The sequence below is a fragment of the Bombyx mori genome, chromosome 16 (assembly GCF_030269925.1).
Source record: "Bombyx mori chromosome 16, ASM3026992v2".
Classification (NCBI taxonomy): Eukaryota; Metazoa; Arthropoda; class Insecta; order Lepidoptera; family Bombycidae; genus Bombyx; species Bombyx mori.
The window spans coordinates 337,112-353,511 of NC_085122.1; the positions used below are offsets into that span (position 1 = coordinate 337,112).

General features: G+C 40.4%; 2 protein-coding genes across 4 annotated transcripts; one reads left to right on the forward strand and one right to left on the reverse strand.

Annotated features, from left to right (window-relative positions):
* Nucleotides 1-1,326: 1,326 nt before the first annotated feature.
* LOC101735885 (zinc finger protein 668) lies at nt 1,327-6,844 on the forward strand. 3 transcript variants are annotated; one of them, XM_038016350.2, is made up of 8 exons: nt 1,327-1,858; nt 2,290-2,417; nt 2,731-2,944; nt 3,160-3,327; nt 3,812-4,071; nt 6,248-6,352; nt 6,468-6,540; nt 6,613-6,844. In XM_038016350.2, exons 1-8 carry the CDS (start codon nt 1,700-1,702, stop codon nt 6,715-6,717), a joined length of 1,212 nt encoding a protein of 403 aa, XP_037872278.1. In that variant the 5' UTR covers nt 1,327-1,699; the 3' UTR covers nt 6,718-6,844. The 3 variants fall into 3 exon arrangements, with proteins under 3 accessions (XP_037872278.1, XP_037872279.1, XP_062528866.1); XM_038016351.2 differs by lacking the exon at nt 6,248-6,352; XM_062672882.1 differs by having other exon boundaries at nt 1,577-1,858; nt 6,468-6,844.
* Nucleotides 6,832-12,346, reverse strand: LOC101744518 (alpha-ketoglutarate-dependent dioxygenase alkB homolog 7, mitochondrial). Its single transcript, XM_004928969.3, has 5 exons — nt 12,137-12,346; nt 11,486-11,673; nt 10,070-10,237; nt 9,178-9,302; nt 6,832-7,408 (listed from the first exon to the last, which is right to left on the reverse strand). Exons 1-5 carry the CDS (start codon nt 12,252-12,254, stop codon nt 7,279-7,281), a joined length of 729 nt encoding a protein of 242 aa, XP_004929026.1. The 5' UTR covers nt 12,255-12,346; the 3' UTR covers nt 6,832-7,278.
* Between the last annotated feature and the right edge of the window lie 4,054 nt (nt 12,347-16,400).

Genomic DNA, 16,400 nt, shown 5'->3' on the forward strand with positions numbered 1-16,400 from the left:
ATACCACGAACCGATGCTTCAAACGAATGTAAAGTTTGAGGATCCAACCTTCTCAGTGAGCATTGTAATAAAATAAAATCAGTCAAATCAAGTAAATTTAATTGTTTCAAAGCGGCAATCGAAGATGAAATTTTTTCAATATACATATTTAAACTATTTGCGGTAGGTGAACAATTTTTTAAATCTAATATATTATTCAGATAATGACATCCTAAAGCTCGTTTATCCTGATATTTACTAATTAGATTCGACCAAATAATATTATAAGTTTCACCTGTGGGTATTATACCAGCGGTTAACTTTAATGCACTATGTGTTAATTTTCCCATCAAATACTGCACACGTTGCGCATCAGACAGTTGCGGGTTATCGTGGATGTTAGCTTTAAAAGCCTGGTAAAATGTTTCCCATCCTTCAAGAGAGCGTCCGTCAAAGGAAGGAAGTGAAATTGTTGGCAATGTTACATTTATGGCGGCGGTAGTTCTCATTACATTTGACGAATTACCAATTGTAATTTTGTTACGAGCGCGTCTTACGTAACTATATAACGTGTCAAAAGACGATAAAGCTGCGTATTCAGGCTCAACTTCGGGGTTTTGCTTTAAATTTAAATCATTGATATCATCCAAATTGCTTTCAAATCTAACACGCATGTCATCAATCGATTCTGATTCGGCAAGAAAAGTTTCAATTAATTCCGAATCAAACTCCGAAATATTTTTTGATTTATTATATAAATCATTAATTTGTGCAAATACTAAATTATTCTTCGCGATAAGTTTCTTTAGTTGTCTATTTTCCATAATGAAGTTTTGAAATAACTGACTAAAAATAACACTAAATGAACTACGTTAATAAATATAATTCAATATGCGGTTACGAGTTATTATTACTAATAGCGATGAATGTAATTAACTTTTACATACAATACAATACTGTAACAAAATGGCGAATGGGGGTAATCATAAATTAATTATAATTTTAATTAAAATTTAAGCTGGATCTAATCCAGGCTCGCAGGACCAAACTATGGGGTAGCAAGGGGGCGTGTAAATAGCCCTCCTGCGGCGGGAGCATATAAAGCGGGGTTGTAGAAAGGCGTGTAAATAGCCGTCCTAAGCGGTATGTGACAAATGTTTGTCACTTATAATTAGCGGAGCGGTAAAACTATATAGCGGTAAACAAAAGCTAGTAATCAAACTAAAGATATAAATTAAATACACATAAGCGAGCGGGCGGGCGAATGATTACACGAAGCAGCAATAAAATGGCAATAAATTAAAAGAACTTGCACTCACCTGTAGATCTTGCCAGTGACTGTCGTGCGGGCGTCGGCGATGGAAGCACGCGGGCGGCGGGAGGGGGTGACGAAGCTCACGTAGCTTTTCGTAAGCTCAAGCACCACACAATATACAAGTGCCGCCATCTAGGCAGCTAGCGGTAAAGCGTGATCGATCGGGTAGAACCACGCTTTGGGTAGTCGCGGTAATTAGTTACTGACAAACTCCAAAGGTGGCGCCATCCCAATAATTCATTAGCATCCCATTACTAAATCCGCGTGACCAATGCTATCTTTGCCTCATTTGCCTGTCAAAAAGACGAAACAAACGAAAGTCTGTTTCTCGGATTTGTAAACAAACCTCCGTATCACAATATCTTTTGATGCCGTGGTTAATAGTACTGTATTAAAACCTATTAGATGGTAACTATGGACGAGTTAAAGTTAGAAATTGTAGCGGACTCGTGCTGTGTGTGTGGAAATGTTAGCGACTTGCAGTCGCCAGAAGAATATGACACGGAAGCTCCACCGGGACAAACGCCGCTGAGGATGATGCTACTACATCTTAACAACAACAAGGTTAGCCTAGCCACTATTAGCATAATACTGCGGAATTTCAACAAAAAATCCATTGATTAGTATTTTCATTTAAGTTTATAACCTAGCAAGAATGATTACAGATTTCCTATTTCCCAACTCCTGCAACACAATATTTGTGTTATTTATAAATATATGATTTCTGATTACTAATTCAAGCGTCTGAACTTTTTTGGGTAATGTATCACGACATTTTTATAATCCATCGATCCACTCAATAATATAATATACTCTGCCTTTCTCCTCTAAATATCTTTTCTAAGATATTGCTTGCTGCCAGTAATGGTGTTTCATATAATAATAATAGGTTTAATTTGATCTAATCTATTTAAAAAATTTAACCTTACTTATTGGTTAGACATAAGTTAAACTCTAAACTTTTTAATTAAACTTTATATTCTTATTGACCTCAGGTAGTACCTGAAGGTCGACTGTGCTCAAGCTGTATCCAACGTACACTAGAAGCTTATGAATTCAGTACTGCACTCTCCTCAAGTGGAGTACCGCCTCTTAGTGAGAAGATCAGATCACTCAGGAGAAAGTATGTAAATCATTGATAAATCGGAGAATTTTATTGTAATGTATAATGTAATGTTTTCTATCAAATTGATATTGAAAATATCTTGCTTCTATACATAAAACTTATGTATAGAACTACTATAGAAAATAGTGAACTATTGTAGAACACTACTATAGAAACACAAACTGATAATTGGTGAAGTTTATAAATTTAGTTGACCTCTAATAGATGAACGAGCTTGTATATCTTCAAAGGTAAAACACCACAGTGTGAATACCACTACCCACCTTGAATGATATTCTCTACTATTTAATATGTCAATTTGCATTCACAGACTTCATGAACTCACACAGAAAATAGATGTCTTCATAGTAGTGGGAGGTTCTAGCTTAGCATCTGGAGGATGTTACAATGAAGAAGACATCATCATGGTTGACAAAGCAGCCTTGGCAGCTGCTGCTAAAGCTGATGATGAGGAGTTGGAAAGGGCCAGAAATGCAAGAGGAGATACTGTATATCAGTGTACAGTTTGTCCAGCTTCATTTCAAGTGAGACAACTGAATAGTATTAACACATCTTCAGTAGGAAACGCATAAACTAGTTGGTCACCATTGAAGCACAGGAGATGACAGGAAAAGTCTGAACAAAAGCATGAAACAGCCAAAGTACTGTGATTATCTGTGGCTGGTGGAACACAGAACTAATAACTGTGAAATAACTGAAACTAATAATTGTAAAATAATTGTGAAATGTATTCTTGCAGCGTGTGAGCGAGTACCGCACTCACGTGGAGTCTCACGGCAGGGCAGCGTCACACGCGTGCTGGACGTGCGGGGCACAGTTCGCGACGCGCACCGCTCTTCACGATCATCTGGCTTCTCACGCCGATACCACTGACAACACTTGCTATGTCTGCGGGACTACATTCCAGGTTAATTTAAATATCGGGAATTGTGACTGTTGGTCACATCCTGTTAACGTATGTAAGGTAGACGTAGGTAGGTCTATGATATGATAGTATTGCCTGTGCTCAAAATTCTACCAAATGTTTGTAAAGAAACTAAATTCTGTGTGTGCTTAGTGCGAGTTTTTTGACTTCTCGATCACATAAAAGTTAACTCAAATTTGTATATAGTTGGAATAGCTTCCCCTCGTTTGCCGCTTGGAGCGCTGTTCCAACTCCATACAAATTTGAGTTTAAATTATATTTTAGAGAAGCATAAACAACAAACGAAATAACATTTAAGGCTCTAAATATTTGTGTATAGAGAGGTCATTTGTAATAATATTTTAATTTAAATTTTATTGTAATCATAATATATCATATTCTTGAGTTTAACGTCCATTTTGAATCTATGTAGGATTTTATTCGTTATCACGGGAGCGTTATCACGGAAGCGTGTGCGTGGTTGCAGCGGCAGTCGGAGCTGCGTCGGCACGAGGCGGCGTGCGCGTGCCGGTGCCCGTCGTGCGGCGCCGAGCTGGCGGACCGCGCGGCGCTGTCGGCGCACGCGGCGGCGGCGCACGGCGTGACGTCACGCGGCCGCCCGCTGTGCCCGTGCTGCTTCCGCTCCTTCCCGGACGGGGAGCTGCTGGCCGCGCACCTGCTGCGGCACCGGCAGGCCAAGCAGTTCGTCTGCGGATACGACTCGTGCATCCTTCGGTTTGCGGCCAGGTATGTCATATTGAGGGTAGGTTTCAATTTATTTACACTCATCACTCACTGCTAACATTTGAAAAAAAATGCTAAATCTAATATATAAAATTCTCGTGTCACAGTTTTCGTTGCCATACTCCTCCGAAACGGCTTGACCGATTTTGATGAAATTTTTTGTGCTTATCTGGTATCTATGAGAATCGGCCAACATCTATTTTTCATCCCCCTAAATGTTAGGGGTAGTCCACCCCTAAATTTATTTTTTTATTTTTTAAACAAAATTTTTAATTTCTATTTTTTTATGATACAGCATACAAAAATACATACAACCCTAAATTTGCACCCCTCTACGATCAACCCTTATTTTTTATTTGCTAATTAAAAACTAAATTTTTTGCAAGATTTTTGTTTTTATTTTGTCATGACTTAGAATAAAAAATTTCATATTGCTCTGAAATTTTCACCCCTGTACGATCAACCCCTATTTTTTATTTGTTAATTATAAATTTTAAATTTTTTGGTAAGATTTTATTTTTTATTTTGTCATGACTTAAAATAAAAAAATATATATTACTCTCAATTTTCACTCTTATACGATCAACCCCTATTTTTCCATCCCGATTTTTATTTTTTTTATTCTATGCACAGATCCGCAATAAGGTTGCAAGATGGCAATCAAATATTATAACTGTAGTACGATAAATTCTTATTCAGAGTTTATAATTTCAAGTTCCTTTAATTATGATTTTTTTTAAATTCAATTTGATCTCCTGCCCTCGCCGGTCGACTACTGATCAACTATCAATCGATCAGCTATCCCCGCCAGGTGTCACCACTCATCCAGCAAACATCACGTAGTAGGGATGAGGACGAAGCCGGTCTCCTGTCTTACTCACTATACATTTTTTTTTCGATAAAAGTTTTTGATTATAATGAGGTATAGTCCCCGGCACGTAACTTGGCAAGAGTCGCTAGATGCGCAGAAGTCGTTTTTTAGGTCTCTTTTGTTGTCAAGCGGGACCCGCACCGCGTCCACGTTCCGTTCGCTCCCGGTTACACATGCGCCTACTAAAGTTGTAGGAACCCTTTGTTTATATTGAGTTTTTGTTACGAGTTGTTATTATTGTTTTAAATTTAGTTTTTGTTACGAGTCTTATTGTTTTAAATTTGTTTGCAATGGCAGGACCAAATACCAATGACCATAATTATAGTCGATTCAGTCATTGAGCGTTTTATTACTTACGCCAGTGACGACAGCGACTCTTCGTTATGTTGACGATGAGGAGCCAACTCCTTCCACCAGCTCAGGTGCTACCATAAATTTAATCCAAGGGGTAGCACTATTAGAAAATGATAGTGACGACGGCGACACATAATTTTTTATATTAAGTATATTTTGTTAAATAAACTTTTTAACTTTTAATTGTATTTTATTTATAACACCTAATACACTTCACGAATTCCTCTCTTTTCTTTAACTTTCTTCTAAGCACACAGGCTTAAAAATAAATTATGGCAAATAAAAAATTTAATAAAATAAAATAAACATATATGCGGGTAATAAAAGTGACCATTTTTTTGTTGAAATGTACACTATGCGCGACATTACCCCCACTACACCAAAATCTTGCCAACTTACGTGCCGCTTACTATATGTGGTTGAATGAGGTTTTTGAGAATTTTATATATTAGACTAGAATTTCCCTAGAAATCTTATTTAAGGCAACACAACGTTTGCCGGGTCAGCTAGTCATATTATAATAATATGTAAGTCCATAACCAACAAAATTTCTATTTAGTATGAAAAAATTAATCTAATTTTTTTATAAAATTTATATTATTTCCACTACCGTCTTTAATTCATCGATGTTGACTTACGTTTTGGGGCGAACACGGGGTTCATTTATTAGATCAAAATTTCACACCTCAGTAATGTTGTGAACCGTTTGTGTAGTCATGTTACCGCCACGAATTTCATACTGCTTAATTACTTGGTATTTTTATTGTGACCATTTTGATATAGCAAAAATAAAAAAGGTTAATTAATCATTAAACAAATGACTGAATTAGCAAATATAATTTCATATATTTAAAATAAAATTTATTTATATTTAGAATTAATTCCCAGTCATGCATAAGTATAATAAGGTATCAAACGGTCAACTGCACGGCTAAGACGTATGATCGCGTGCAGGAGCAGCCTGCTGGCGCACGTCCGCAAGTGCCACGGCGCCGAGCTGCCGGCCGAGCCCGCGCCGCCCCGCCCGCCCGGCGCCGCGTGCCGCCACTGCAGCCGCACGTACGTGCTGTCCCGCACACTTGTATTCCACCAATCTTATCTCGAAATGACAGTTACTATTGCGGTCTCAATAAAAAACAACTTTACTTAAAGACATGTTAAACACGTTTTTCAGGTTCGGTTCCGTGGCGGCCATGAAACGTCACGCGCGCGTGCACCGCGACGACCGCGCCTCCCCGGACCTGAAGGTACGCCCCCCAACCCGCGCCCCCCGCGATCTGAGTGGCGTCGGAGCAGCTTATATACCAAACTGTTCACAGGACGAGTTGGGTGCCGAGTCCCAGGAGGAGGGCGACGAAGGCGAGGTGGAGTACCTCGAAGTGGAGACCCTGGAGGACGGAGAGGTCGACGAGAGTGTGCAGTGACACCAGGCTCCAGGCGGACACTTCAGAAGGTGCGCACTGCTCTTGGCCTACAGTTCTCAATCAATGAAACTGATTGCTGTAAATTGTTGAATGAATATAATAAAAATAAATGCAACAACAGTAACAAGTATATTTATTGGAACAACAACCAGACATATCAATAATATACTGTATATAAATAACAACACATTTCCATAACAGATAACTGTGCAGAAAATCCCAAGGATTTAGGTTCGTTTGTAGCTAATCTTCATTTTTTATCTCTTGGCTCACCAGGATCAAACATGGCCTAAACATGCTCCTTGTAGCAAGCGCGGTTTCAGAAATGGAAAGCTAGAATATTGATTCCTGTCTCTGCACCCAGTCAGGAAAAAGCCAACGAAAATTATTATACTAGTACATTACTTGCGTACTTAACTAAAAAACCTTTATTTTAAAAATGAACAACAAAAAACATTAGGTTATTGACCCTGGTGTTTTGTCGGCTTTACATCGTCCGTTCACTATTTATTAAATGACTAAGGATATGTATGTATGTATGTATGAGTGGTCGGACTGCGCTCAGCTAGAGGGCTCGGGGCGGGCGCGGCACAGCACGGCGACGCGGCGGCGGCGCGGCACGGGGCGGTGGCGCCACTGGCTGCGCTCGCCGCCCAGGACCGCGTGCGTGAACTCATAGCGAGCCACGCCTCTGTCGATTCCATATAAAATACATTCTTTTTTTGCTAAACCAAAATTTATGTGTAATTGCTGTGAAAAAGTCAATGAAGGCATTACAAAATCATTATTACTAGAAAGAGAGGGCAGACAGTGCATCCTACTGATGGGGGTGGCTCCTATGGAACCGACATAAATACTTGATTCCAGTGTGTGTAACTGTTCGTTCCTTTTTCTGAGGTGCCCAGTCCTACTACTAGGGCTAATGACAATCCGGAGACGGAACACGTTGCCAGAATTGGCGAGCTAGTGAAGAGTTATCATCACTCCGGGAACTGTGCTTTTTGGTCGCTCGTCAAAGTTTTAGAGAAAAACTTTAGTTGATCTGGTCTGCGCAAGTTCGATGACAGCCTGGCCCACATAGCGCAAAAGAAGGCTCGAACTCGACTATTGATGACAGGAAAACCACGCCACGAAGCATCCCCCGGTCTCATATATTATGTCTGTCGGAGACCTGCTTCACAGTGTACGGTCAAGCGGGAGCTTTCGCTCCTGGACGTCCATGGGTCTAATGGACCAGATTGCATCCATGCAGTGGTTTTGAAAACGTGCGTAAGAACCAATACCTGTACTAATGCGTTTGTATCGCCTCTCTCCTTAGCATTAGCTGGGTTCCATTTTCATTGAACATCGCCATGTACAGCCTATCCCCAAGAAGGGTGCTGACAGTTCGGACCCATCGAGTTATAGGCTCATCATGAAATTTCCTTAGTTTCCAAGGTGATGGAGCGGATAATAAATACGCAACTCCTGAGGTATCTTGAGGATCGCCAGCTAATCAGTGACCGACTGTACGGTTTGCGTCACGGTCTCTCAGCTGGCAATCTTCTGGTACTACCTTACTAACAGGTGGGCTGAAGCCGTGGAGGGCAAAGCTCTCGTCTTGATATCGTGAAGGCTTTTGACAAGGTCTGGCATAGACACTTTTGTCAAAATTATTAGCTTACGGAAGCTGCTGCTCCGATACCATGACGATTAATGTTGGCGTTCCACAAGGTTCAGTGCTTTCCTTCCATTCTTTTCATCCTGTATATCAATGACATGCTATCTGTTGATGGCATGCACTGCTGTGTGGATAGCAGCACGGGGGGTGCGCGATATATCGACCATCAGTCTCTCGGAGCGTGGTGCAAGAGAGACGATCGAAGCTTGTGTCTAAAGGACAGAACTCCCTGGGGCGAGTCTCCAAGTGGTGTGAGGCGGTGATGACACGGGTTTGTAGGCTTACTGCGGAGAAGGACCTTTTTGTCATGGTGCCGCAATTGTAAAGAGTATCCCTACAAGCTTCCACCAGTTTTGGGATATTTGGGGTCGATATTTCCGGCGATGCCCGCCCAGTCAAGTAAGCATCAAAATGCTGGGAATCCTTAAGAAAGCGTGTCGGTACTTCACGCCTGGACAAATATTGTTGCTCTACAAAGTACAAGTCCGGCTTCGCGTTAGTACTGCTACTGCTCTGGGCCGGGGCTCCCAAGTACTAGCTACTTTTACAGCGTTTTTACGAACGTACTTCCAGCCACCGGAGTAGAGTTCTTACTACCTGGAACCGTTGCGTTCATCTACAGTGCGTTTCCAGAGATCTTTTCTCCAAACGAGGCTTACGAAGAGTACTCAGCGGTAGGCACCGGCTTGGCTGTGCCCCTAGCATTGCTGACGTCCATGAGCCACGGTAATAACCAATTATCAGGTGGGCCGTATACTCGTCTATCTATCTACGTGAACAATCACAGAGACACCACTTACTTCATGACGTAGAGCGCCCGGTGCTCGAGCAGCGCGTGCAGGGCGAGGGCCGGCTCGTGCTGGTGCTCCAGGCGCATGACGGCGCTGGAGCACAGGCACACGCCCGCTATCACGTCGCCGCAGAACTGCAACACGTCGCCGTCCTCAATGACCTGGCGCGGCAGACTTCCCCCGAACTAATCGGGGGCCTACGCCGCGACTACAACCAGACAAGTCGTCGTGGCCTAAAGGATAAGACGTCCGATGCATTCGTGTTGAGCGATGCACCGGTGTTCGAATCTCAGGCGGGTACCAATTTTTCTAATGAAATACGTACTCAACAAATGTTCACGATTGTATTCCACGGTGAAAGAATAACATCGTGTAAAAAAAATCAAACCCGCAAAATTATAATTTGCGTAATTACTGGTGGTAGGACCTCTTGTGAATCCGCACGGGTAGGTACCACCACCCTGCCTATTTCTACCGTGAAGCAGTAATGCGTTTCGGTTTAAAGGGTGGGGTAGCCCTTGTAATTATACTGAGACCTTAGAACTCATATCTCAAGGTGGGTGGCGCATTTACGTTGTAGATGTCTGGGCTCCAGTAACCACTTCACCCCAGGTGGACCGTGAGCTCGTCCACCCATCTAAGCAATAATAAAAAACATGCAAATTACTAATGACTGCCGAAGGTCGGAAAATTTTCTAGACCTAACAATGCATTGATGTGTCCCAAAAACGATTCCAAGATGCCTCCAAAGAACTGGATTGAAATACCCCACAGATACAGCCAGCAGTCTCAACTGCTCCACGACTGGCGTCTTTCTAACTGTGGGGCGAGCTCTGCCAACTCTACATTGCTGTATAAATACTACATAAACTACGAAAATGACGATTGTGTCTGTACTTACTCGGACAGCGTCAATATGCGGCTTTATGAACCCAGCGGCGGCCAGGTCCAAGACGTGCACGTGCGGTAGTGTGTCGGTTGTGAAGGCTAACGCTTTAACGCGGTCCAGTATGACTTGGTTCTCTGGCTTGAACTGGCTGCGTTCCGTCTCTCTGAAGCCTTGGATGGCCTAGAGAAGCGTAAGGTACATTTTTACAAAAACAATTGGTTTTTTTTTTGTTGTTAAATAATGGCAATCTGCTGATGCTTTCAGCAATTTCTGCCAGTGTCGTGTTATGGCTACACATGGAACATTGTCGAGCTATTTAAACACACTTTTTATTATGAAAAGTATCCAATTTTGGAAATAATAATGTTGCCTGGGACTAACACAAAATTAATGTTACTATAAACTTACATATTATAATAAAGATTATGTACAGAGAATAATGCACTACATATAATTATAATTTTATAGAGTTAGTAGTTATAAACTTAATAAAAGCATTTATAATACGGGAGTCTGGGAATAGTGAGAGGAGGTGACGGACATTTACCGGCCGTTGAATTTTCAGTTCGCTAATAACTTGGTCCCATATGAGTGAGTTGTTCAAGCGACAATTGAGGAAAATGTGATCTATACTGCCGTCGTCCAAACCACATTCACACAACAAATTGTCACATATTCTAATTTTATGTAGAAATACCGGAGAACAGCAATGACCTAAACGAACTCTACAGAGCACAGATATAACAGGTTTGGAAATCTTTTTGAATTTAAAAAACCATGGTTTTGTAGGAACGGTGGGTTGGATTGAATCATATAAGCCTCCCTTCGTCTTACTGGACTCTGTCCAAAAACAACTGTTAATATTAGTCGTGCTTTTCCTGATGCCACCACTGACCCGGTGAGGCGAAGTCACCCCGCGAGGTCGAGCTGCTCGTTGGTGGTTGTTGCTGATGCTCACAGACGCTCAGAACCGGAGCCCAGAAAAGAAATTCCGCCACGCATCTTGCGGCATGAGATCTAAATCTCAATTGTATTATATCACAGCTGTTGTCTCATATTCCTAAGTCAGAACAAATAACAGCTTCACGCCAGACATTTGCAGGACGGTGCTATATACCTGTTCAAGCTTACCATACGCCCTACCACTCTACTATACTATCTCTGCTAAATGTTGAAAGCAGTTCGCTTGTGTAAAAAAAAACAAGACTTGTGTCCCACAAATAGTCACTCTGTTGCAAGGTTTTGTTTAATGCAATTGATTCCCCATGCGTAAATCTTTAACATGATTAGTTTCTAAGTTGCAGGAACATTTTTAGGTTGCAAGTCACAATTGTAATTTTGACAATATCTCTGTTCTTTTTATCAGTAAAAACTGTTTTTTGTTTGAGTTAACTGCATTAATATAAAGATATAGTAAAATCAAATTACATCATCCCAATGATCAAATTCATATCTCATTCTCTTGAGGTACGGTTCTAATTCAGCCAGCAATGATGCCTCTTCTTCTTCAGTGACGAAGCCTGGGTACACTTGCATATCCTGGAGTACAGCAGCTCGTAGCTCAGGCTTGATATCTGTGTCCCACGTTGGAGATATTTCAATGTAATTGGGATCTCCTGTAATTACCAGGAAATGTTTTAATTTTAATTTAAGCTAACAGGCAGAAGCTAAATAGACTACTTTTTTGTTGACGGAGCGATGGCTATACCTCGGAGGCCCTACTAATTTCACCAGGACGAGTAAGGGAGCTGGTATGGGGTGAATAGTGGGCGAAGATCAGCAAGTATGGGGTTTTGGTTCTGTAATAAGTTCGATTTGCTGTCATTGTAAATGGAACCCATTTAGAGCTTATACTTATTAAATTTTAAATAGATAAGATAAGTAAATACCTATTACGCGAATAATTCGTTAATACAAAACTGGATCGAACACAATTCCGGATACGTTTTGAATTTTTGATAAAAAGAAACATCAACAATTTAACACAGTAATTTACTACAAAATTTGATAAATAACAATAATATTTAAGCATTTTGGTTCATCGGCTGAAACATAAAAATTTACAAATTATTTGTTTACCTTTAAGTTGTGGAATTTTGGGTTCAGTCTGTGTTACTCTACTATATTTTCTCGGTTTCCCATTGAAAAATGATTTCAATGTGCAATTTTTTAAGAAACTAAAAGTAAGCAAACGCATTTTTGCTTATGTTACCTATCTATTTTCCGAATTTCCATCAATATAATTTCCATCCTTCAAAACTTCAAACTGTTTGATTTTTTTAAGGCCATTTTATGACCTGGTCACTAAGACCTTTAAGTCATGTCTAATTTTAAATAATATTCTTATTTTTATGAAAAATGATAATATTGAGTGAAATGAAATGATGATCATTAATTTGAGACATTAATCAACTGGGATGATATTAAATGAAATGAGATGATATGGACTGAAATATAATCTTAGTAAAATGGTGGTCATTTACTGAGATTTTTTCAGTGGACTTTTTGGAGTCTCCCGAGAAATTACATCCAGCGGCTTTGTTTCATTTTCCCACATTTGTGCACTTTCACAGATATTAAACAGTTAATAAACCATCGTTATTACACATTTAAACCTGAAGAAACACTAATGAGACAAAATAAAAAAAACTTCAGAGGTGTCAAGGGACACCCGGATGGAACGAAGTTCCTTTCGATTAATTAGTGAAGGAATTGTAATTTTTTTTTTAAGTTATAATAATAAATTACGGCATTATGAAGAAGAAAAAAACAATACTATGAACTAAATTACTATTGTTGAAACGCTATCTCGAGAAACTGTACTCATTACGCGGACCAATCGGATACGAGCAATGTCACGCGATAAGCGCCTACACGTTGATTGATCAGAATGACGGATCTAAAAAGTGTCGTGACAACTTTTCGTAAGATTTTTTTCCGTCTAGCCCCCTTTCACAACGCGCGATAAGGAACTTCGTTCCAAAATAAAAAGTAACTCAGCAGGCTACCCAGTCCTAGAGGCATTACAACACAGAGTGTCTGGATGGGAGGCCCACCTTGAGATACGAGGTCAACAACCTTTTGTGGTTCAACGACAACCAGATTCCTTAAGCCTACGGCTGCTTCGTTACAGAAATAGACAGTGTCGCCATACCTCCGCGTGGACCCAACGTGCCCTACCACCAACCATTAATTACCCAATTCAATTTTGTGGATTTTATTTTTAATCCATGAAATGATTTAATTAGTGTCTTTTGTGGACAAGTGATTCGGTTTACATGTATACACATACTTCCCTAAAAATTGTCTATTTCAAATGTAATATTAGAAAAGACTGAAAATATAATGTAACTTTGTTGTTTATTATGAATGAAAGCTTGGCTAGTGACCACTTGGTTATAAAACACTATATTGTAATTACAGGGGTCCTATAATTTATGCGAACGTTTAAAAAATCGTTGAATTATAAGTTGACTGGCTGAAAATTCTAAGATGATAATAAATTACGGCATTATGAAGAAGAAAAAAACAATACTATGAACTAAATTACTATTGTTGAAACGCTATCTCGAGAAACTGTACTCATTACGCGGACCAATCGGATACGAGCAATGTCACGCGATAAGCGCCTACACGTTGATTGGTCAGAATGACGGATCTAAAAAGTGTCGTGACAACTTTTCGTAAGAATTTTTTACACTCGTCGCCTGCCCCGCATGGGAGGGGTGGCGCCGTGTCCTCGTCGCAAAAGTAGGAAACGACTTGTCGTTGCCGAGTGTTGTGGCATCGATGCTCGGCGACGACGAGTCGTGGAAGGCGATGCTCGACTTCTGCGAGTGCACCATCTCGCAGAAGGAGGCGGCGGGGCGCGTGAGAGACGCACAATCCCGCCGCCGTCGAGCGAGGGCCAGGGAGGCGGATCTCGCCCAAGCCCTGGCCCTCTAAGTGTTTCGGGTCCCCCCTCACATGTCGGTCTGGGGACCGGCGAGGGGGGCCTAAGAAGATGACGTACAAGCTGCTCTGCACGCGTTTTACGCAAGAGCATCCGGGTGATGGAAGGCCGGCTATCCTCGACCCATGCTGGTTCTGGTCCAGCGGGGTATTCCGTAGGATAGCTCACTCTAACCGGCGCCATCTAGGCGGGCTTCGGATAGCCTGCCGACCGAGAGGGCTGGTGGTCGTGGCGCCGACGACCGCCGGTCCGGCGTCCCGAGGGGGAGGGTGATGGGAGAGATGTGCTCCGCACTAAACGCTTCACTTTCCCCCCTTTGCCTCTTCATGAGTTCTGTCTCATGCGAGGTTTGGACGTTGGTTGTTGAGCGACAGGAGGTTTTAGTCAGTTCGACTCTGACATGCTCCGCCCTCTATCCCCAGTGGAGGGCGGAAGTCTGGCGATTTCCTCCTGACCAAAAAAAAAAAAAATTATGAAGAAGAAAAAAACAATACTATGAACTAAATTACTATTGTTGAAACGCTATCTCGAGAAACTGTACTCATTACGCGGACCAATCGGATACGAGCAATGTCACGCGATAAGCGCCTACACGTTGATTGGTCAGAATGACGGATCTAAAAAGTGTCGTGACAACTTTTCGTAAGAATTTTTTCCGTATATCCCCCTTTCACAACGCGCGATAAGGAACTTCGTTCCAACAAATCACACAACTTTACTCCTCGCGTTCCCGCCAAAACGTGCCATATTGTTTGAATATTATGTACCGTAAAATGGGGCGATTAGGGACAAATTCCAACTTTATGAGCAATTTTAAGGTAGTTGTTGATGTATATAATGCTATATCAGGATCAAAATGGTTGAGTCTTGGGGGCATCTTTGTTGTCTAATTTAAAATTATGCAACTAGCATTCCAGTTTAAGCAAAAAATGCAAAAATAGGTGTAATCCCTATTTACCCGAAAATTGCGGTTAATTGGGACGAAATGAGAAATTTGCTAGGGTTGGCACTACTTTTATTTTTATATATAGTTTTAATTTATTTATTTATTTAGTTGCACCAACAAAGTGATCATCAATAAAAAAAATTGAAAACTGACAAAAGTACATGGCAAACATCACCTCAATTATAGGTGCAATCGACAGTGCATTAACAACAAAAAATATATATATATATTTATTTATACATATATAGTGGGCTTTCTTAGAAACGGTTTATATTTCTCCGTTCTTGGTAAGTACTTAGGGGCTGATATTTCTATCTGGGTTAAGAGATTAGGTGTGTCGGTTATTCCATGGATTAATCAGATGAATACCCCCACTCTGAACAAATATTAAATATTTTATTATGTATTACTTAGACATTTTTGTCCACCTTGAGATTTCATTGATCTTGTTACATGTCTCTGCAAAATCGACTTACTTATATTAAATTGCTTATCTATTTTGATTCAACTAAAGACTTATTCCCAATTTCGCTTCGAATAAACCAGATTTTTACCAACAAATTTAAAAAATATTTTATAACTACATAGACAACCCTACAAACCTGTACCTATTTATACTTAGGTCGTTTCCATTTCACGCATTCTCATCCCAATTGACCCCTTTATCGTTGTTATTTATACCTAAGACGTCCCCAATATCCCCAAAAACAATAACAACTGGGACTTACCTTTAATATATATGCTGGTTCAAACACTAAACAACGTTTATAAATCATAGTCGTCTTCTATTATTATCAAATAAATAAAAGAGAGCAAAGTTTCTAGCACTAAAATAATTACCACCACAGGAAGTTAATTTGAAACGCGATTTTTTATAAGTTAGCAGCTATTATCATGCATATTCAGATTTGTTTTGTGAACTTTCAACATTCTACTATTAAACTACAAAAAACGGAAGATTTTGCAACGAATATAAAACTTATATTGAGCGTCGAAAGATTTTCCCGGTTTTTTCCCGATTCGCCTCTCAATCCCTAATCGCCCCATTTTACCGGTATGTACATACTTAAAGTTCCATTTTCCAACAGGAAAGACGAAAGTATCACACCGTACATCCTAGTTTTTTTATAAATTCTGTTAATTAAAAAATATGAGTGAAAATGACATGAAATGAATGATTTAAGCTTTGTAACTTAAAATTTGATAAAATTGTAGTCATTTTGTCATGTTCACGAGTGATTATTTGGCCATCTATTATTAAATCTTTACAATATCACGGTCACCATGTCATGTGGCCTCCTCGAAAACCAAGGAAAACGTTTCTCCGTTCAATAGAACTGTAACAGACAGGTCTATCTATGGTAAGGCTGGTAATGAACCTGGCCATATCTGCGGCGATCTGTGTATCAAGCTGCCTGCCCACTACAAGATAGGTCATGGGCTGT

What these genes read in the sequence shown, in the direction of transcription:
- LOC101735885 (XM_062672882.1), top strand. Translation starts at nt 1,700, where the DNA reads ATGGTAACTATGGACGAGTTAAAGTTAGAAATTGTAGCGGACTCGTGC. An exon ending in TACATCTTAACAACAACAAG is followed by an intron (nt 1,859 to 2,289) that starts GTTAGCCTAGCC and finishes TATTGACCTCAG; the next exon opens with GTAGTACCTGAAGGTCGACT. An exon ending in ATCAGATCACTCAGGAGAAA is followed by an intron (nt 2,418 to 2,730) that starts GTATGTAAATCA and finishes TTGCATTCACAG; the next exon opens with ACTTCATGAACTCACACAGA.
- LOC101744518 (XM_004928969.3), bottom strand. Translation starts at nt 12,254, where the DNA reads ATGCGTTTGCTTACTTTTAGTTTCTTAAAAAATTGCACATTGAAATCA. An exon ending in CAAAATTCCACAACTTAAAG is followed by an intron (nt 11,674 to 12,136) that starts GTAAACAAATAA and finishes TGGTAATTACAG; the next exon opens with GAGATCCCAATTACATTGAA. An exon ending in AATTTGATCATTGGGATGAT is followed by an intron (nt 10,238 to 11,485) that starts GTAATTTGATTT and finishes ACGCTTCTCTAG; the next exon opens with GCCATCCAAGGCTTCAGAGA.